This window comes from Cyprinodon tularosa, unplaced genomic scaffold (genome assembly GCF_016077235.1).
Source record: "Cyprinodon tularosa strain WSP-4 unplaced genomic scaffold, ASM1607723v1 ctg112, whole genome shotgun sequence".
Taxonomy (NCBI): Eukaryota; Metazoa; Chordata; class Actinopteri; order Cyprinodontiformes; family Cyprinodontidae; genus Cyprinodon; species Cyprinodon tularosa.
In genome coordinates this window covers 1,499,642-1,523,095 of record NW_024037916.1, presented here as the reverse complement: position 1 = coordinate 1,523,095, position 23,454 = coordinate 1,499,642, and the positions used below count along the sequence as shown (strand labels likewise).

Below are 23,454 nucleotides of genomic sequence, written 5' to 3'. Positions count from 1 at the left end.
AAGGTTGAGGTACAAGACAGAAAATGCATACATGCATACATTTGGATTAAACAAAACCATAACATATGCTCAAAAGAACAAGCAAAGCTTGCAACGAACTTGCAAAAGTCAGGTGTGGTATAATTTATTGTAAGGTTGGAACCACGCCAGTGTGAACCATTAGATCTTTACACACAATAAAACCTTTGCCAGTCAATTGGCTATTTGCATTTTCTAGAATCGCATTTCTAAACACAAACTTTACATTGGACTTGGATTTTCAGAGCCTCCAGATAAAATACAGTAAACTGGCCTTGCACTAAGACAAACTTAATGTTATGGTTTTCCCCATTTGGGACTCTGAGTTTTTAGGTTTCAGTTATTAGTTGTTCTGTTTTGATGATCTTTGGTTTGTTTTCAATTACAGTCAAGCAGTCTTTAGTTACTCTCTGTTGCCCTCTTGTGCTTGTTTCCTTTCCCATTGGCTTCCTTCTAGTTAGCTCCCCTCACACCTGCTCCATATTCAGCTCATTAGCCCATCCTTTGTTCTGTTCCCCTTATATACTCCACTGCAGTCACTCAGTGCTGGTTCCTTGCTTCCTCATCTCTGGCTCCCCCTTTGAGTTTCCCTTAATGTTTTTCTGATCATATGTTTCTTTTTATTTTTCGATTTTGCCTCAGTTACTCATTAAACCTACAACATTCACCTCAGCCTCCTCGTCTCTGCAGTTGGGTCCTCAAAACCTCCACCCAATTGTGACACTACGTAGATTATTTTTGTAGCGCAGGGATAAATCAAAAGTACAGGCACACCAAAAAGTTTTTAGACCCCTGTTAAACTTCAGAGCTTTTTAACATAAAAAACCCCATCATGATAAGTTATCTTTCATTTATACCCATATGTCACAAATATTCTGTTAGTGTAATGTGATGAAATATCAAGTCTTTACCTTCACTCCAGGTGTCCCAGAACGGCCAGGATTTCCATGAGGACCGGGGGGACCCTGCAAAAAAAAAAAGAAAAGTATGGCTGAGGATGACACATGGTGAAGATGATCTTGTAGTAGATTTGTAAGAACTCTAGGAAAAGAGGGGCTGATAACCACATGTCAGATGCATGGTATTCTTGGTCAACCGTATGCGTTCTAAGCTTTGAGGTCCCACTGGGTTTGAGGAGAGAAGCCCAGTAAGTCTGCCATTCAGGCAAAGCTACTCATGTATCATGTTTTGTTCCTTAAAATGCTTCATACCAAAATTTAGAGATGCCAGCATCAAGACAAGGGATTTGATGCACAGCAGCAAATATTATTACTTCAACTTGATAATATTGATAAAAGACTTTATAACAACCACAGCTGCAACAGAGTGGCACATGTAAAATATAGAAACACTCCAAACAAAGGATAAGAAAACGACACTAGAGAATGACTAAAATAAGTGAAACAACAATCACATAAAACAAAAATTAGAGATGCATTTTTATAAAAGTTTTAGAGGTGGACGGTGAAGGGGCATGTGTGATGTCACACCTGGTAGGGAGGTATTTACATAAGGTACTATGAACAAAACTAAAAGCTCTGTCCAATTTGAGCGTATCACTAGATCACAGAATCTTCCGGAGCAGCTGATCAGATGACCTGAGCTATCGAGCAGCAGAATACAGATGAAGCAGCACAGCCGGAAAAGACCGGGCTGGACCGTGGAAACATTTATAAACAGAACTTTAAAATTAACTCTAATGCACTGGAGCGAGGCCAGAGTGGGGTTAATGTATTCCCTCTTACCAACTCCAGCTGGCTTTTTTCAGCCCTGCTCAGGAGCAGGTATAATCAGAGATTAGTAGACCACAAAGGCCAGTATGGAATAAAAAAGCAGTAATGGAAACACTTAAGATTGGGCATTGATAAAGACAAACAATTTAAATGTTTCTGGGGTTTATTTCATCTCTGTTCCACCTATCTCTTTGTTCTTTCTTTAAAGTATCTTTGCTAACTTGACCCTCTACTTCTTGGTGGGTAGATCAGGCCCAAAAAACCCAGCCCAGCCTGATCCAGGCCTATCGGTATGAAGCCCAATCCACCCGAGCACGACTAATACACTTGAATTGTGGGTCTGAGCCGGAAGTAAACCCCTTGTAAATAGATTTTTTTTTAGGTATTAATGCTACTAGATACAGTCGATACGTGCCTCACGTACCACAGCACTGGTTGCGCAGACATAGAACCCTATAACTAAACCACACTTGGCACGATACACAGTGAATACCCTGACAGGCATGTTGTACAGGTGATATGCAGTGTGTAGCAGAGCAGCTCTGCTTCCACAGCTGCAAGACGGGATCCATCCTCCAAACTCTGGGCACAGCAAAATCAATTGTGATGTGGATGAGAGAAATTGATTACAACATTAGGCTTGTAGCTTTCATGCTTTGCTCATCTCTAAGTACCTGCTGCATCTGACTTTCTCTCTTTGACAAAAGAGTAGACAACAGCTAAAGAGCTAGTTCCTTATTTTATAACAAGCGTAACCACAATTTATTTCCACTACAGCTAAATAGATTAAGCTACTATGACATGAGATTTAAAAAGAAATCTTCAAGCCAGATCCGAACCTGACTGTTCTCTGATCATCAGCTGGTTCGACTCAACAAATCCCCCTTTTAGGGATTCTTTGAAACTTTCTAATGGCCACTCCACCCTGTCATTAAATGTGCTATCTGTCTTTAAGTGGGATTGTTTGTATTCACCTGCATGCAAGCATACGTGATGCAGCGCAAGTCTACATGTGCAAAAGAGAGGCGAGCAACCCCCTTCAAATAATGATAATGGTAGAGCAAAGCCTGAACCTAACTGTCAAAATAACACATGAAGGTTTATCATACAGATGTGCAAATAACCATGTAAATATGTTAAAATTCAGTACGACGCCCAAATAACAGCATAATTGTGTTGCACTGATGGACCTGTCTAATCTAACCCAGATCTAACCCAGTTAAGTGCCATAACACAGATAGCGACTTAGTATTCTCAAGAAAAAAAGCTTTGATAATTTTTTGCCAGATGTTTGACAGGATCCCAAATAAAAACTGTGACAAAGTGGGAATATTAAAAAAAAAATCAAAGCTGCAACTTCTATCCAAGAGTTGCTCTTTCCACTGGGTGCTTGTATGGAGTAAGGATGAAATGCTGAGCATGGGAAAATCCTGTCCAGTAAACTACATGACCTAAAACATGTTCAGATGGCCTGGAACAGCAAGCTGCTGTATATTCTGTCATTTATTTTTTTTGTCTTAGTAAGAATTTCCATGGATAGCAAGGAGAGGTATTTTCCCTAAGCTGGAAGTGGGAGTCATAGGATAGGATTACTGTGAGCACAGCAGCCTATAAAGAAGACATGCAAGTACATAGCTGGAGGGATTCAGACATCATATGTCTGTTATCACGTTGGGAAAAGGAGTCAAACAGCCAAAGCAGTTCCTATTCCCCTAAACTGGCTGAGACTCTTTCCTCCAAGGCGCTCACTGCTGGACATATGGAGACACTTAACAGAAGCTCATCTATAGATTTTCTCTACCCTCTTTTCTATTCAGACTATTCCACCTTTCACTTGCTCAGTATTAAAATGTATGGAAGCCATTATCTCCAGAGCAAAAGGAGAAGGAGAAGTAGAAAAAAAGGAGGCTGGGACAGAGTGTTACAAATTGCATTCTTGCAGTACATTAGATAAGGAGACATACTGCTGATGAGAGGCTGGGCGGCTGGTCACCCAAATGGAGAAGGAATATTGGTGAGAATGAGTCACTTAGCCTCATCCATCTTCAAGTTGGTGAAGATTGTAATAAAGATCCTTTGTGCTTAGAAAATTAACTAAATAGTTCTTGAAAAGCAACCATTAGGGAGAAATCAGGAACTAAACATAAATGCATTAGAAATAGGAAGATACTGAAAAAAACATGCCTTTAGACCTGAGCCTATAGATAAAAGGCCTCCTGTGTGCAAGATTTACAATCAAGGCATTTCAACTTTACAGGGGAGCTACCAGTTTTATTGATCATCAACCCAGAGCAGATGTGATGAAATCTTTCCTCAACACCAAAGATAGAAACAGTGCCTTATTTGCTCAATAGTTATGAAGTTGGTGTATTATAAAAACGTTGAAGCTTGTATTTTCCCTATTTCAGAAAAACTCTTTCAAGCCAAATGCTGCATCTTTAAGAAATATTATTTTCCCTATTTATTATTATTTCCAATCTTTACCATATCCACACTTGTTATGTATTTGTTATGATTTGATGAACAAAAAGTAGCAGTTCAGTGAAATGAACATAAACACAACACTTTCAAAATTATAACTGTGAATTTCATGAATTTGTATTTATTGTGTTTAACTAAGTTTGATGATATGGTGCCAGATTATCTCAGGGGACTCTAAAAAAAGGAGAAAACTATAAATTCATCATTAAAGATTCAAAGTCGATTATATATACAATTTATTTTGATCTTCAATGAACAAGTCTCAGTATTCAGCCACCTGTCACTCTGAGTCTCTTAAAATAAAATCTGGCAACTGCCATCATGAGTCAAAAAAATGGCATCTATGTAAAAGGACTTACAAGTTTGACAGACAGGTCAGAAATAAAAGGGTGTGGGAAAAAAAGAAAGTTTAAATTTGAAACACATGTTCAAATTTTCCAAAGCTGACCTTGAACATATCCTGGTAAACCAACCAGGACATGTTCACCTTCAACACTATATGCAAGAAAGGCATTAATCCAAAAGGCAGCCAAGAAGCCAATGGTAATATTTTAGTAATTACCATTAACAGCTCCTCCACAAAAAAGGACAAGTCCCAATAAGAACCAAGCACGTCAGCAGACATGAGCATCAGGGCTGATGATCCCTCTATCCTGCACCTATACAAGTCCAGGGTCAGGGATAGGGCAACTAACATCTTTGCAGACCCCACACATGACCCCCTTTTAACTTACCAAGTTAAGTTAACTGAGCTCATGATCTGCACTTCAGAGTGGTACTTGCCTAATATCAGAGTTCCAAGAATGCTAACATGCTTATTTACATGAATCCAACCATGTCTTTGTTCTGTGAAAAAGACTATAATATATATATTTGCTGCAGCAAGAAGGTCTTGGGTTTGACTCCTTGCAAGGGATCTTTCTGAATGGACTTTGCATCGCCTCCCCCAGCATGCAAGGTTTCTCTTTGGGTACTCCTGCTTCTTCCCACAGTCTGAAAAAGCGAATGTTGGATTAATTGGCATCTCCAAATTGTCCTTAAGAGTTTGCATGGTTGTTTGTCTTTCTGTTACTCTGTGTTTGCCTTTGATGGAATGGCCACCTGCCTTTTGCCCATAGACTGCTGGAGATGGGCACCAGCACCACCCAAACCCTGACAAATAAGGCTTAAGAGGATAGATGAATGGATGAATTGATATTTTTAGTTTTCTGTTTATATATTCATACCTCAGTGAGAGCAAAATGGAACATAAGTAAAACTCCTTGCCTGAGTGTACAAACTTGCAGACTAAAGCTTGTTCTGATTCTGACTTTTCTTCTACCAGGCTTTCTCCCTGATAAGCACAATAACTTATTTTCAGTCTAAGTGGTCAACTACTCTGCTGTGAAATGTATATCTGTACTACCACAGCCTGCTTTCATTTATTTAATTAAAAGCTATTCCTATTAGTACATGCTATTCCTTTTATTGTTTATTTTGTTTAAAGAAAAACTGAAACATCCATACTAAATGCATCTACACTGTAAACTCAAATCCCTTGCTTATTTACACAATATTGGTCGATACTGCTGACTCTGATTCCTTTCATTGGCTGGGATAAGGAAGCTGTTCAGAGCTGATGGAAAGATAGATGTAGCAAAATAAAAACTATGTAGCTGAATGAAACCTGTTAGAGACTTAAAAAGATTTGTGACCACAGTGAAGGTTCACCCTGCAGCAGGATAACAGCCATAAATATATAGTCAGACCTTCAATAGAGTTTATGTCTTATCAAATCAAACAGCTAATATTGACTAAACTGGAGTGCACAGTCCATTCAAGAATCTATGGTAAATAATCAATATATCTGTGAACATGCAATAAAAACTAGAGCAGAGAATATAAATGTTTAAATCCCAGTGTGCACAGAGTTCAAACAGTACTGTAAGTGCAGCAAAAAGTGGATTAAAAATGTGAATTCAAAGTGTTTAAAAAACATGCATGCTACTCTCTCTAAAAAGATTTTAGTCAAAACAATGATCTTTCTTCACAGCTGTCCACTTCTTTGCATTAAAATAAATATTAAATCCAGATACAATTGAAATATTTTTTGTCATTTCAATATGAAAAAAAAATGTAAAAAAAGTGAAAATTGTGGAAAAACCTACCAACATGTGAATACTTTCTTCAGATACAGCCTGTCTCCTTAATTATGCCATCAGTGCAACCTTGACTGTGCTGTTGTAATACCAGTCTGCATTTATATTCGTTAGTCAAACTGATGATCTGACTTACTTATTTTTTTTGTAACTTATTATTCTAATGATTTTCACAAAAACAATTCTTTTTTTTTTCTTAAAAACATCTGCTTCTACAGCTGGAAATTTGAAATAAATCTCCCCTCTGGATGAACAGTAATGTCTGCTGGCCAGATGCTCCATATGTTAATACCATCTTACACATGGAGTACAGATGATTCATACTCAGAAAATGTATGGAATATTGAGCAATATTTTGAAACCTACATATTAGCATGTGCTAGATTTGTATGCTTAATTAGCAGCCCAAGCTGCTTATAGCTACTTTAAAAGCCTCTAAAATAATAATAATAATAATAATAACAATTATTATTATTATTATTATTATTTTTTTTTTTTTGAAAAAATTAGAGCTGAAACTTTAACCTCTGTTTGTTTAAGCTCAGGCATCAGAGTCGAAAATAAATGTATAACAGAGATCTTCAAGGGACTGCTAAAGCATGTCAGCCCAATATTCATTTATCAGTTTAAATATTTTCCTACCAACTAATCCATGGCAGAACAGTCCGCCAACCCTTTTAAGAAATGTATGCAAATGTCCCTGGTTCTATAAAAAAAACCCTGCCTCAACAGGCCATTATGTTATGTTAGAATGCTGACTGCTTTCAAAATTTGCTAAGCATTTTTTTTTATTATTATTCTAGTTTGTCACAAGTTTCAAGATTAGTTTTCAGCTTTTACTTCTTCGGAATCTGTTTAACATTCAGCTTAGAAAGAGGAGCTGAAATGAGGTCATGCTTTGCTGCAGATTGGAATTTCTCTTTCAACATCGAAAAATGCTGACTAGGAAAAACTTCCTCAAAAATATTTTTATTTTGTTGAGGCCTTGAAACTTCAGAACTGCTATAGGTATCATAGGTGTTTTTAAGTGTTATACATCCACCATCAGTGGAATGCATGCAATGCACTGTATGAGTACAGGCCATATATAAAAAAAAGTATATATATGTATATATATATATATATATATATACATATATATACATATATATATATATATATATATATATATATATATATATATATATATATATATATATATATATATATATATATATATATATATATATATATATATATATACATTGTTGAGATCTGGAGCTGTACCACCTTCCTCCAGCAGAGTGCGCCGTGGGTCCTCCTGAGCTAAGCCTCCAACACACCTGTGGCGCGTCTCATCATCAGAGTTCCAGCACTATATAACCTGCCTTCAGACCTTGCTTCAACGCCGCAGTGTTGATCTAGTTTGGTTAGCGACCTGAGCCTTGAAACCTGAGAATCTTAGCTATCTCTAGATGAGATAAGATTCTAACTCTTCCTTTTTTTTTGCCTCACAGGAATCCTGTCTCTCCCTGAGGCTCTGGATGAGCTTAACCTGCCGAGCCTGCCCTCGTGAGCCAAACCTGAAGACTCTTCTGTGGATTCCCCTGCAGCTCTTGGCTAAGAGCTGGAAACTCAAATCAAGGTCTGCCCTCAAAGTCAGAAGTAAGACGCTGAAGCAATTATTGGACTCTGCTGAACAAACAGTCTCTGGACCCAACAGTTTCCTCTCTCAAAGAGAAACCCGGACACCTTCAAGGTATTCCTCAGAAATATCTAAGACTCATAACTCATCATTCTGTTTGCTAACTGAACTGTCATCCCTGCAGACTCCAGTGAACCTGCCCCCTGACCAGTATCAGTTCCAGTGCAATATTCATGTGCTTGTGACTCAATAAACCTTGTTAACTTTTTATCCAGTCTCCGTGTGTGTTCTGCATATTGGGCTTACTCTGTAACCAATCATGACATACATACATACATACACATATATATATATATATATATATATATATATATATATATATATATATATATATATATATATATATATATATATATATACCGTATTTTCACAACCATAAGGCGCACCGGACTATAGGCCGCGTTTTTTATATACAGGTACATGTCCTCTACTACCTTTAAATACCTCTTCTGCGTATTTAAAAATACAGCGGGGGCAAAACTGAGTATGACTGTGCTTTATTCATGTATTTATTACAAAGTATTAATCAAACCTGGGAGCTGGCCGTGAGACATACACATCGCAGATGACAGAGCGCTGTGATCACTCCTAAATTAACTTAAAATCCTGAAACCTGCCCACGGAATATGTTCGCTTTTATTGCCGGTATCCTGGTGCCTGCAGTTTAAATTATTTAGATGAAAAACACCTGCCAGCCGCCGCGGTGAACCCGGAGACTGCCCGGCCCAGAGGCTGCTGTTGAAGGGATTTCTACTGTCGGTGTACCACTGGTATGTGGGGGTCTGAGCGCCTCCGACAGAAATAGTATAGGCAGGATAATAATCTGGATGAACTGACTGCAATTATAAAGTTTTCAGGTGGACTTTCTCACTTAAAAACATATTAAAACTACTTTATTCCCACTGATCACAGCAAATATAGCTGCAAGATTTAGATTATTTAGATGAAAAAACACCTGCCAACCGCCGCGGTGAAACTGGAGGAGACCCGGCAAAGAGGCTGCTGTTGAATTAAGTTTTCAGGTAGAAAAATAGAGCGGGAGCAAAACTGAGTATGATTGTGCTTTATTCATGTATTTATTACAAAGTATTAATCAAACCCATCAAAATCATCATCCTCTGTTTCTGAATTAAACAGCTGCGCTAAATCAGAAATGCCAGTTTCCCCTTCTTCGCTGCCAGAGTCACTTTCCGTGCCGGGCGGCTCCTCAGAAATAATGCCCGCTTTTGCGAAAGGTTGAACAACAGAGCCAGCAGACACGTTAGTCCAAGCATCTACAATCCATCCGCTAACGGTGGCGTAACTTTCCCGGCGCTGCCTTCAACTTTTCGTGAAACTGTGGTCTCCGTCGGTCATCCATCGCTCCAACGCCGCTCGCAGCCTTACTTTGAACGGCCGGTTCACACCGATGTCGAGCGGTTGAAGTTCCTTTGTCAGACCTCCCGGGATAACGGGAAGAACAGCGTTCATTTGATTCACCATGTTTTTCACATCGGCTGTGAGATGGGCACGCAGTCACAGATTAACAGCGATGGTGATGCGTGGAAAAAACCACCTGGTCTCCTCACATACACCTGCCTCAGCCACGCTTTCATCATCTCCTCATCCATCCAGCCTTTTTCATTTGCCTTAATATCATATGTCATCAGAGCGATGTGTCTGTCTCGCTGTCAGCTCCCAGATCAGCTTCTCTGATTGGTTGATGCGGCGCGTCCAGCAGCAAAACTTCAATTTTTCCATCTCGAGCAGCAGCAGCGCGTTGGCAGATGCTTAAACGCTCCCGACGCGCAGCGCCTGCTGCTCAAAGTGCGCTGCGGAGCCTTTTGCTGCGTCTATACGCGCGTCAACCATTGACTTTGCATGTAAACACGCTGCTTCTGCTGCACCTGCTGGGTCCGGTTCACACCGATGTCGAGCGGTTGAATAACAGCAAGCACAGCGTTAATTTGTTTCACCATGTTTTTCACATCAGCTGTGAGATGGGCACGCATGTAGTAACAGATTAACAGCGATGGTGATGAGTGGAAAAAAAACACCTGGTCTCCTTACATTCAGCCACTCTTTCATCATCTCCTCAATGAGGTGGTCTCAAAAGTCGCAGTTACAACACACATAGGGCGCACCGCACCAAAGGGCGCACCTCACATTTTGAGGGGGAAAAAAGACGTTTAATTGCGCCTTATAGTCGTGAAAATACGGTATACATATATATATATATATATATCATTTATTTAACATTTTAGTGATTATCTTTCCTCTATGTTTAAAGTGTTGTCTACTGAAACATTTCCCACTAATCATGCAATGTTTAGGGTTTTTGCAGACCTAAATAAAAAGAACAGTTTTAGCCGCCATGACTTCTTGGAATTCAGAAGGTTGATGATTAATGGACCCTGTAGGATTTAGTTTATGCTGCACAGAACTACTGAGCTCCAGACTGGGTTTTAAATGCTTTTAATAAGAAAGGGACAAAGCTTTCTTTCTTCCTTGTTTAAAGAGATTGGGTTCCCACAACCCACCCCTGAGGCCCCACTGCAGAGCTGCAGCAGGTAGCACACAGACACAAATCCCAGTAGCACAAGTGCTCTGTACACATAATCTATCTGAAGCAACGCAAAAGAACCACGTCTTAAGAATGAAAAAGAAGTTAAGTAATTTAATTCCGTGGATGAGGGTTAGTTGAGAGTGCAGCATATAGATAAAAAAAAAAAAGCCAAAACAGACTAATTTAGGTTACCTAGTGAAGTGGGACTGGTCGACCAACCATTTCTCTCTTTACTTTGTCTTACATGTATGCTTTTTTTAAGGCATAAGCTTAATTTATGGCCTCAAACGTGCAGATATTTTTGGGGTTATTAAATATGGTCATGATTCAGCAGCTGTTAATTCAAGACAACAATCTGCAAAATATTACCTGAACAACTGAGAACAGGCCCAATACATTTAATGAAGAACTGCCAATAAATATACACTCAGTTACCCTCCATGTACCTTTGTTTCTTTTAGTTATTTTTAAATACCCACAGTCCACAGATCTGTAGATTGTGGTTGTTTTGTAATTGAAATTTAAAAAGTGACCTTAGCAGCAATGAAACGCAACTTTAAAAAAACCCAGAGCCAAAGCAAACGAATGCTTGGCTAAATAATTCTACACACTGCAATTAGGCTTCTGTATGTTTCTGTGTGATTAGACAGATCACTAAAATGGTTTCAGCACTTAACTAATGGATGTCATTTAACTTTGATGAAAATGTCACATGAATTAGAGAATGCAGAACAAATTAAAATTGCACTAACAAGAGGACATGGATAGAAGTACTGTCTGATAGTATTCTACTTTGAAAAAGCAAACTTGTTTTTAAAACTTGTCAGGTAGCAACCAGAGATTTCATATTTATAATTGGGATTTTATGTGATAGATTAGCACAAAGCAGCACAATTTTGAAGTTGTATTCATATTCAGTTTTATTCTGGTACATCTTGATAAAATGAATTGTGACCGATTGCTTTTTTAAATCTTCTACTTATCTAACATAGTCCTTCTGCTTGTGTTTTATTGTCATAATGAAAACAGCTGTTATGTAAATGCCTATGAGGTTTGTTAGAGACCACTGGTAAATAATTAGCATATAAAGGCTGATTTATGCTCAGAAAACAGGTTGTCCGTGTGTGTGTGATTGAAAAAGGTTTAATTTTTTTTTCAATTGTTGCACAGGGCATGTTAAATAAAAGTCAAGATCCTCCTTTTGTCTATGAAGACCTTCCCTCCTCTGCTAACCCTAAACAACCAATTTTCTACCCTTAATCCTCTTCAAGGTCCTCCGAGTTAATCTGAGGTTGTAGTATCTGCCAGTAGGACAAATTTTAGTTGCAACCTTTAGAAAATTGCCCTTTAAAAGTAGAGAGGAAGAAGGAAAGCTACTGTTAAAGCATGTTATAGAAATTACTTTTTAAAATGTACAACTCATAGGAGACATATTGAGAAAAAGGGTAATATGGTGAGGTGAGACCAGGGGCTGAACTTTCTGGCATTCTATGATGGTGGCAGCCCTAGGATACTTTTCCTTAGTAAAGAGAGGGAAAGGACAATTCTGAAAGAAAACCTGTTAGAGGCTATGAAATAGAGGCTATATATATATATATATATATATATATATATATATATATATATATATATATATATATATATATATATATATATATATATATATATATTTTTTTTTTTTTTTTTTTTTTTATGTGCACAGTTCTATCCATCTGTTACATGTGATATACTTACCCTAGGGCCCCTTTTCCCTGGTTTCCCTGGCAAGCCTGGAAATCCTTGGGGACCCTGAAGGGACAAAATTAAAAACAGCCAGAAGTATAAATGAATCACTTTCATCAATGCTATAGATACAACTAAATGCCTTTGGTCATGTAAGGGAGAATAAAAGATAAAAAGGCCAGCTAACTTGACATCACTTCTGTTAAATCATATTTTGTCTTTCCTTTGATCACGCGTTTGCTAACTAAGTGTTACTTAGCAATCAGTGTGTTGCTGCGAGACGTGAAGGTTTCTTGTTAAAAGCTGACACAGGCCTTTTTTCAGACAACATTGGTTCAGCTGAAAACAACAGCAGTACTTAGACGGTAGGCCTGAGTCATTGTACTCACAGGGAGGTCGCTGCTGGATCCAGCCAAAACCAATCACATTAATTACAAGCATCAGCTGGCTTTAAAACAATTTCACACATTGATTAGCAAAGCTCTGAAAGGTCACATTTAATGTGGGGTCAAGTCTGTGGAACCTGATTTTGTTTGATATCTTGGGACTCTAACTTACTTCTCACAGCTGAAGAAGTTAAACTAAAAGAGGGAAATTAGCCAAAAAGCAACTTGATGCTGTCTTCGGGGCTCATGTAATAATTCCAAACATATTAAGTCATTTTCCCTGGCTTTGAAAAAAAACACATGTTTGATTATAATTACCCATCAAACAGTCTGACAAGCCAAAGGGCTTTTAGCAAACTTTAGATCCTGAGGATTGCAACCATCAGGCGAGCCACATGTGATAAACAGTCTAAGCTGCATTCCCTAATCAGGTCAGTGCCAAGTCACTGCTTCAGCCAATTTCTTTTAGGGAACTTAAACAAACTCCCACATTTTGTCTACAAACACACATGTACACTGAAAAAAATAATGCAACCGTTTTTGGGATGCAAATTGTGTTGCTTTAATACAATTTTGGCAATCATGTTTAGTCATTTAAATACAACTGTTTCATGTTAGCAGGGTAGGACATAAAACAATTGTGTTAAAGCAACTAAATATGATTAAGTAAATGCCAAAAGCGGTTACAGTATTTTTTTCAGTGTATGGTACCCTAATAGGCACCATCAAAAGGCTGAGTAGGTGACGGTAAAGAAATAAACTCCACTGGAACTCTGAGGATCAACTGGATAAATTAAATATTTAAACGTGAAACATAGGTGGGCTTTCTGTAAACAACACATTAATTTGTAGAGTATAAAAAAATGGAATGTTGAGACATTGTTAGATACATCTAAAGTAAATATTATTTTAATATAACTTGTTAAAACAACTTTTATCTTCATGCAAAGTAAATGTTGTTGATATTTTAGCTTCACCTGCCAGATTGCATTATCTCTACAAAACATTTGGAACTGTTCATTACAGCAAGGCATACAGGCTCAGAAATGTGCATTGTTTAAAAGAAAATATAAATTATTAAAATAATGCTTCATCTTCCATTAATCCTTATTCCATTCCTGCTGTTCAGGTACCAATTAGAAGTGAATTTGTTGATCAATATGATCGGTCGGGATCTTTAAAAACTGTGTGCATTTTTTGTTGTTGTGACATCATCAGTTTTTGAGGCCTTTTGAACTACATTCTTCTTTTGGATCAGACAGCAGGATTCAGCCTTTCCTGACCATTGGCTGAATAGGATCAGTGTCGGATTTTTTTCTTCTTTTGCCCTTTTTTTTAAAGATCCAATGTTTAAAAAAAAAAATAGAATCCACTTGTCATCATATGTTATTTTAAAAAGTGTGAAAGATCATTATGAGCCCCTGATATTCAGGTTAGTACCCCATGCTTAACATTTATCATTTTGATGTAAGAAAAGAAGCAGTTACTTAAGCTGTACTTGTGTTCTGACAAAGTTATTGAGAAAATACAAATTTTTGAGCTACCCAAGATAATTGCATATAAGTCTTCCAAAATAGTTAATTGATTATCAGCAAAAAGGATAACACAAGGTTCATTCTGTCTTTTAAAACAGTCCATAGAACGTTGCAAATCTTAATAAACTGCATCAAAGGCTATGTTCACGCTGCAGCCTGAAGTGACCCAAATCCGATTTTTTTTGGCCCATATGCGACCTGGATCTAATCCTTTCATGGCAGACTGAACAACTCAGATCCAATTTTTTCCAATGCGACTCAGGTCACTTAGCTATGTGGTCCTGAATCCAATCCGAATCTGATCTTTTCAAATGCGACCTGTGTCTGAATGGCCAGGTCGCATTCATCCGACCTGAATGCCATTAATACCTGACAAAGGTCACTATTCTGGGTCTTGCTATGAAGAAGCGGCAAGAAAAACAACAACAATGGCAGGCGATGATGTGGAGAGTAGTATTATGTTTAACCATCTTGAAAAGATTGAGTTTTTATGGTTGAGAAAGATCGCTGGATGAGCCCATCAATGGTTAATTCGGTAAACACAGAGCATGCTGGCCTGTGACGTCATTGCGTCCTCTACTGCGCATGCGGGACGCTTGAGCTGTATCAATGCAGTTCACACAGGAGATCACATACAAGTCGCATATATTTGGAAATGTGAACGACCACGCAAAAAAGTCGGATTTCACAAAAAAAAATTGGAATTGAGCATCAAGGCCTGAAGTGTGAACGTAGCCTAAGTCTGCTTTTGAAAAAAAAAAAAACAATCACTTGATTTTGTGTTTGTTGCAGGACGCACTCGGTCACCCTGCTCTTGTGTTTTAATTTGCTTTATCGCTCCCACTGGTTGTCTGAAAGTTTAAGGTCTGGAGACTGGGATGATAAAAGAGCAAAGTTGACCAAATAAAGGGCTGGTTTGGGTTCAAATTATATTTTCAAAAATGGACTACAACTCAGGACAAAGCCAATGTGTAACAATTGTTGCTGTCACTGCAAGAAATGACTACGGCAGGACAGAGCACAGAGCCAGAAATGAAGGAAAACCACTATGGGGGTCCTTCATGCAGCACCTCTGTTTTGCATATTAATGCAGGAATTATAGCTGAGAAACCATTGTGAGTGTCAAAAGCAGCTTGGGATCAAAAAAGACTATTTTCTGCTTTGCTATTCTAAACGGAATGTTTAATTTAGTTTTAGTTTCCCTCCCTCACTATTCTCATGTTTGTCTATAGAGGAGAGTAAAATATTTAAAAATTTTCTCCAACAATGATGAACACGTTAAGTGGCTTTCTGTATATACCACATTTTTCTGACTCATGACATTCAACACACATTTTCACAAGTCTCCGTGCTTGGCTAAAAGACCCTCTTAATCCTGTCTTTTTTACAACGACATAACATAAAGTTGTGAGTTCTTAATTTAGAGTTTAAAGACACACTAATAACTTATGGATGAATTTAGAATGTTTGTTGTTTTGAGGAATACGTTAAAGGCGTCAATAACTGTGGCATCTGTAATTGATAGAATTAGAATATTAGCTGTAACCTTGTAAATTTTCCGCTCCCAAAAAAAAACCATATATATATATATATATATATATATATATATATATATATATATATGTGTGTGTGTATATATATATATATATATATATATATATATATATATATATATATATATATATATATATATATATATATATATATATATATATATATATATATATATATTGCCAGTATTGTGGAGGCCACTTTAGCTCCCTAAAATCATTAGGAGTTTATCTGATTTTGTAATAGTGCATTATCCCTCAAACATTTTTATCCTATTTCAGAAGCTTTCACTTTCTTTGGGTTCTGACATCACCTCAGAGGAATCTTACACCTTGCTGCTATTAACACCACTAAGTAAGCTTCAAAGGGCCATCATTCCACAGCTTTAAAATGGAATGATCTCACATAAATGAGCACCAAAGTGATATGGACTGAATGCATCTAACACCACATGGGTGCAGGACTGGCAATTCAGGAAATCAAAAACTCTCGACCGCTAACATATGCTATACCATCAAAGTCCCTACTGTATGTCCCAGTTTTGAGTAAAAGGAAGACTGTGTTTAATTTCTTCTATCTTACTTTTACGTACAACACAATGGCACACTTTGTCTAACAGTGGCTCGATATGAAAATGTGATTCCAGTGCGATGGAAGGATTCTGAAACTTATTGCCCTCAAATGGAAATAAACACCCTATAAACTAGAGTACAGGGGTGGTTTTAGATTTCCCAACTGGCCTGAACATAAGTTGACCATCATTATTTGTCCATAAAAACATTTGATTGCAAGCTATTATGAATGTTTATTTGGTGCTGTTCCGTTATTAAGCAGGCATCTCTGTTAGTATGTGCCTGTTGAGTTTTAAAGAGTATATGACCTACTAGTGGCATAGCAGTAAAATACTGTTTTTAAGTTGTTCTACAGCGCAAATGTAATTTGCACAGAGATCCAAATTAAAAAGTGATGGATATATAAAGACTTTACACAGGGGCTTGGATTACATTTATCAGAGTCAAAACTGAATGACCACCAAACCAACACTTAAACAGCTTGCTGAAATGTTAAGCACCACATTCTGGATCTGCCACAGTTTGAACAAACTCTTTCATTCATTAATGGATTTACACTACCGCAAATCTGTTCAAAGATTTCTGTTACAGGTTTACACTGGGATTGTTCTCGCACTTACCCGTGGTCCTGGTTCTCCCTTTGGCCCAGGAGGTCCAGCAAGCAGTGAGAAGTGGGTCGGCTCCTGGTCAAATGTCTGAATGTCATCTTTTGCAGCTGAAGTCAAAGCAGGAAGTGTGGTTGATTTAAAATCACCTGTCACTTTCAGGTCAGGTTTCCTTAGAGCTACCGTTGTCAGCTCCTTTTTATGGAGAAAGTAGGTGTAAGAAAGAGACCCCTGTGATGGAACAGCAGAGGGCTTGAGGGCAGGCTTCATCAATGGTGGTTTCATGAAAACAGTTGAGAATAAAATTTTTCCAGAATCATCTGAAGACCCCCTTAGTTTCTTGTTTTTTGCTGTGTGTTCCAGATCGGATGGCTCCATGGTTCGCAGAGATGTAGTAACAGTTTCAACTTTGAAAGGGTTTTCCAATTCAGTTTTTACTTGTGGAGGAATAGATGCATCAGCATATTCTGCAGATAAAGATGTTTTTTTCAACATTAGCAGCCCATCGGCTGGGCGAATAGTTGTAGTCCTTGAATCTAAAGATGGCACCTGGGCCTTTTTTGGCTTCTTTGTCAGTAAAAATGAAGTTCTATGAGTGAAAGTAACATTTGGGTCTGAAAATAGAGGTAGTACAGTGGGAAAAACACCCCGATATGTGTCAACTTCTCTGCAGTGTTTCCTAATGTAATCACAATAGTTATGAGCTGCCTCTGCAGAGGGATAAATGTCAAATTGACAGATTGCACCTTCAAATGGCACTGAATCGTGGTTCATTTTGCCCAGCAGGAAGGAACCCTCTGGATCCAGGGTATAGCCTTTTTTGAAAGACAAATTTGCCTGTAAGCTCTGGTTATTACAGGATGTGTGCAAAAACACCTGGTTTCCTCGAACATTCAAAGCAAAATTATGCCAACGGCCATCGTAGACATTGTAGTCAAAACTCACAGAGCTCTTTTGTCCCATATGTACAAAAACATTCCCAGGTGTGAACTGCACACCGAGCTGGACCTTCTTTCTCTTAGACAGGATGGAGAAAAGGAAAGCATTGTTGAAGCGATGAACAGAGAGACTTGTGATCAGGGAAAGGCTGGTGGTGTCATAGTTGGCAGGGATAATGGTACGGAGTGGAACCTGGAGATTGGCCTGGGGTGTGAGGATGACACCAGACTTGAAGGGGATGATGCCAGCCGGAATAAAGCGAGCCACTATTGGTGATGGCACATCCATTTTCCGCTCAAAAAGCCCAAACTGCCGCAGAATATCAACATCTGCAACAAAAACACAATAGAGAAGTAATTCAGTTTTGACTAGGACTCGAATGAAGAAATCCTGGTTATTTAATTCCTGATTTCATCAGTTTGATGGTCGTACATTATATATGACAAAATAAATGACAACAAAAACAACAATTTCTCTCTTAGTGAGACATTGAAAGGAAAATGTGGTACAGATTGAGTAAAACTCCCCAAACAGTATTCCACTCTGCTGATCTTCATCAAATTACAAGCTAACACCATTTAAAAACTAGGAACTATAAGGATAGTAAATGTTTTGTGATGCAATGGTGGGAATTTACAGCATTAAACCAAGGCTAATGGAGACTCTGATATAAAAAGGCTGCCTTCAAACCTCCAGATATATAAGGGATCACACGTCATGACTCGCTTTGGGGGATTTCTGGATATTATGTAATCCTTACATCAAGTCTTAATTAGGACAATCTCAGAAAACAGCAGCCAAACAGGTCCCCAGAGGGTATTATTGTAGAGACATAAGGTGCACAGACAGAAATGTTATCTCTCTTTATCTGGTAATATGTGCTGATTAAAGATGATTCCTCTGACAGGAGCTTGAGCTCACAGAAACATACTGCAGTGCTTGCCGCAGGTTTTAATTGCTACTCGCATCTCATGGGAGGAAAATGTGAGTAATGTTCACACCTTGCTGCTCTGTGTGCAACACATTTTGCTCCAAATTGGATTCACACCTTTGAGGAAGGGTTTAATTAAATCCATATTTCAGGCTAAAAGGAAGCAGACTTTGTCTCTGCTGCATTTCCAATAATACACATCTATTCTTGAAGCAACTACCTACTGTAGCATAGATAGGGAAACAAAACAAAACTATAAGAGGATATAGAGTTCAAGGCGTAACTTTAAATGTATGTTTCATCAAATAGTGGGGCAGGCATATGAAAAATAAATACCAGATTTTATCATTTTTTATTTATTTAAATATGAAATGTTCTTTTGGGTAGAATGTATATACTAGAAACCATTTTATCTGTCCATCCATGCATCAATCCATCCATCCATCTATCATCCATCCATTTCAGTTTTCTCCAAATCTGATTGTGTATATACAGTAATTGCATATATATATATATTTTTTTTTGTCACAAGAACTGGTTTCTCCCACTTTTTCTCCATTTATCAGAACAGGTGGGATCACCAGCATCAGAGAGAAGCCACAAACATGGTGGCAGATGGTAGGATTTTTGTTTTGAAAGCCTTATCTTGTCTATTACAAACGCTTTCCTTCTAATTGTGAATTAATTTCTTAAATTATGGTCTAAAACAATCTCATTGTGGAAAACTGTAAATCTAAGTTAAGTTTAGAGGTCTGTACCCCCTCTCACTCAATGTTTGTATTCAACTCACTTCACTGGGGATGTTCCTTCACAGGGATTCCTAATTCTTCCAGCTTGTGATAGCTTTGAACATTGATGGTTCCTGAACTTCATAAGCACTTTCCTTCAATCTGACAAAGGAAAGGTTTGGTCTGATGGATGACATTAGTTTTCCAACAAAGGAATTATAATAAAAACGTATCAAGCTGGTTTTGCAATGAGCTTCACACTAGCACTATTTTACCAGGAGCTTCAGAATTTTGTACAAAACCCCAAAGGTCTGCTCACAAATTGACATTTAACCAAATATAAGCATATGTGTATGTGTACATTTAGCCAGTATGAATAATTTTAGTCATATATAAATTTGCACAGCTTTATTCAGATAGGATTCAACACGGGTGTTCTAACCCAACACAAAGACCACAAGTTTGGGGAAAAATCAACCTTATTATTGTTTTATCTATAACTAATTTAAAAAGAAGTTCAGCAAAAATAAATTGTTTTGCTACCTAAAAATGTCAAGCTTGGCAAAGGAAAAATGAGTATAGAAACAAATCCTGTTAGGAGGAGGGAAATCCTGCTCAGTTTGCAGAGGCAGCGGGAGATCAGCCAGACTTCAAAACCAAGGCATTACAAAGAAAACACTGAAAAAATGAAATCACACAAAAAGACCATCGACTTTCAATTTGTAATGCGGCACTGATATAAATTGTTAATAAGGTATGAGAAAGCAAAATTGTACTTTGATTGTGTCGTGTATTTTCTGAGGGCTTTCTGAAAATCATGTTTTAATATGAGTGTGTAGGCGGGCTGCCAGAGGCTCTTGGTGACCTCCTGATGAGCATAAGAAAAATAACAATGTATTAGCCTAAGTTTAGAACATCTAAATGCACAAACAAGCTTGGCAAGAAACTAAATGTATCATGGAGAAAAACTGGAATTACTGGGGCACAGGCATCAAGTAACTCTTATTTTAACTGTGCTCAGTGCAGTTATAAAGAAATCACATTTCTGATCCTCATGATAGAAGTTTTACCAAATGTAGTGGAAATGAGGTTCAGGTTAATTGTTAATATATGGGAGAGTGATGACACTTTTCCTGCCTGAGGAACAGTGGACAAGATCAAGTCTTTCTAATGCAGAACCCACTGTGTTCTAAACCTGAAAATGAGCCTGAACAAAAGTTTGGACGTTCTCATGATAGTTCTTCTCAGATTCTGTTTCAAGTGTTAATAAACAAGATCACAAAGCAGAGCTCTGGAAATATAGCTTATAAAAGAAGGAACGAAATCCTGGATGGAAACAGCGGAATGCAACTCCAGGTAGCACAATAAGCATCCATTGTGGTGAAGTAATCTGTTTTTGAGGAACTCCATTAGGGAGATCGAAGCAGAAGTGCTGCTCCTCTAAAAACAAAGAAGTAAATGTACCTATTTAGAGCTTTTTCAAGTCAGAGTACTTGACCAAAGCACTTTACACTACGTTTAGTAATTCACCCATTAGCTCACACACTGATGGTGGTAAGTTATGTCGTAGGCACAGCTGCCTTGGGGCTTACTGACAGAAACAAGGCTGCTGCACACTGGTCACCGGGCCCGCTGACCACCGGGCCCGCTAACCACCATCAGTAGGGAATGCGTAAGAAGTGTCTTGCCCAAGGACACATCAATACTGAAAGTCGGAGCCAGTGCTTGAACCGACAACCCTCCGGTTGCAGAGCACACTCCTTCGTCCAACGCCACTGTCACCCTGACATTTGAGATGGTTTGGCATCTTAATTATTTACCATAGCTTGGTTACATTTTAAGTAACATTTTGAAGAACATTTTTTATATCCGTAGTTTTACTGTAACGTAATTCATACTACTATTTGAATAATAATATTGTGAAGTATTACTACTCCTACTTGAGAAAAACTTTTGGATACTCTGACCGCTGTGAGTAACTTGAATTATTCAGAGATCAGGTAAATATACAGTAAACAGTTGACGCTACATCAGTAAAAGTTCTTCACCCTGTACTAACAAAGTTTTATTTCTCACCGAGAGGATTAGTTTCATAACTAAAATTTTCTGCATGTTTTTTATTTTATTTTATAGTAATATCTCTATGTGTTTTTATGTATTTCAGTATTTAAAATAATAGAATTTGCAAATAAATTATGTCTCTCTAAATCATTTGTAAACATCACAAGACAAAACTCTAAGCAAGTACTTTTTACTTAAGTAGCCCTTTTACAAAACACTTTTTTACTCTTACTTGAGTCATTTCTTGGAATACCACTATGTATTTTTACTTAATTAAAAAAATTGTTGAAGTAGCACTGGTGATCAGAGATCATTGCTTCTTTGTGTTCTCTTTGTCAAACTACAACTCTTCTTTTTCACCCTCTCGCAATTATCAAACCAATGTTGAAAAGTGCAGCTTGAAGAAGTTGCTACTGCCGATCTACAGGCCTATCTCAAACCTTCCCTTCATCAGTAACGTTATTGAGAAAGTTGTGTTTCAACAGTTGAACACCTTCCTATTAATAACCAACCACTGTCATGTCTTCTAGTCTCACTCGTCTCACTTCTGTGCTCACCAAAGTACAGACTGCCCTTGTCAGGGTGTTCAATAATATCAGAATGAATGCAGACAATTGAAGAACCACAGCGCTGGTATTACTGGAACTTAGCGCAGAATTTCTGTTGATCACTCGATGTTAGTATAGAGCCTGGAAAACTGGGAGGGTTATTCTGGCAAAGCACTCGACTAGTTTAAATCCTACCTGAAGAACATGGCTTTTTTGTGAAAGTGTTTAACTTTACCTCACAGACCACAAAAATCAAATAGCATTTTCCAAGGGTCCACCTTACGGCCCATCCAATTCAATATCTAAATGCTAACTCAGATCTTATTAGTCAACCACATAAGATACCATAACTATGCAGGCGACACACAGCTATGTATTATGATGTCACCATGTGACTATGAACCCATTCAAGTGCTGGGTAAATGCATAGAATAAAATTAATGCATGGTTGTATGAATTTTTTTAGCTGAATTAAAACAAAACTGAACGTATAGTTTATGGACCAAAGGAAGAGCTTTTAAAATTAAGCACACGCTTCATTTAATACAATAAGTCACCAATTAGCAGTGGTGTCAAAAGTTCCCACATTTGTTACTTCAGTAGAAGTGTAGATACTGAAGTTTAAAAACACTCTGGTAAAAGTTGAAGTATCAACTTGACCTCTTTACTCAAGTAAAAGTGAAAAAGTATGTGCTCCAAAAACTACTTAAAGTATAAAAGTATAAAGTAACCTTTAAAAAAAACAGCCAGATGCCGCTATATGAATATTAAAGATACATTTTTCGACTATTTCTATAAATTCTCTGAGATATGGCCAAGGATGAGGGAGGTCTTATTGGTCTCCGTCTCCCGATACGCTCTCACCTGTGTCTGACCTTTCAGACATTTCAACATCTTTTTCTGAATCCCACATTGTAGCATGGCATAGATAATTCACGTTAGCAGTTTGAAGAACACCTGCTTGCTTCTGATGGTTTCCTTTAGCTAACCAATGAGTGTTTGCGTTCTATGACTCATCCAATCACACTAGTTTTCACTAGATGTGGGTGGAGCCAATGATCTGCATTGGATGGAGCACATGACGGGAAATAAATATTTAGAAACATTAAACCAGGGGGAACCAATTAAAAATCAGTGGGTCTGAATAAAGAAAATACATTACATTTTTAAATTGAAACAAAAAAAACAAATTGCCAAAAATTGCATCCTGTGTTATCTCAGAGGAGTTGACACTTATATATCTGTATTCCTATACATCCATCAGTAGTTAAAGGTCA

The 23,454-nt window shown here is 37.8% G+C and overlaps 1 protein-coding gene across 4 annotated transcripts in view; it reads right to left on the bottom strand.

Annotated features, from left to right (window-relative positions):
- Window positions 1-23,454, bottom strand: part of col27a1b (collagen, type XXVII, alpha 1b) — a 119,033-nt gene that overhangs the window by 82,210 nt on the left and 13,369 nt on the right. For all 4 annotated transcript variants that reach the window (XM_038300398.1, XM_038300406.1, XM_038300418.1 and 1 more), the window contains exons 3-5: window positions 16,986-18,238; window positions 12,334-12,387; window positions 930-983 (exon numbers count right to left, since the gene is read on the bottom strand). In XM_038300398.1, the coding sequence (XP_038156326.1) occupies window positions 930-983; window positions 12,334-12,387; window positions 16,986-18,238 (1,361 nt within the window). The remainder of the gene's footprint in view (window positions 1-929; window positions 984-12,333; window positions 12,388-16,985; window positions 18,239-23,454) is intronic.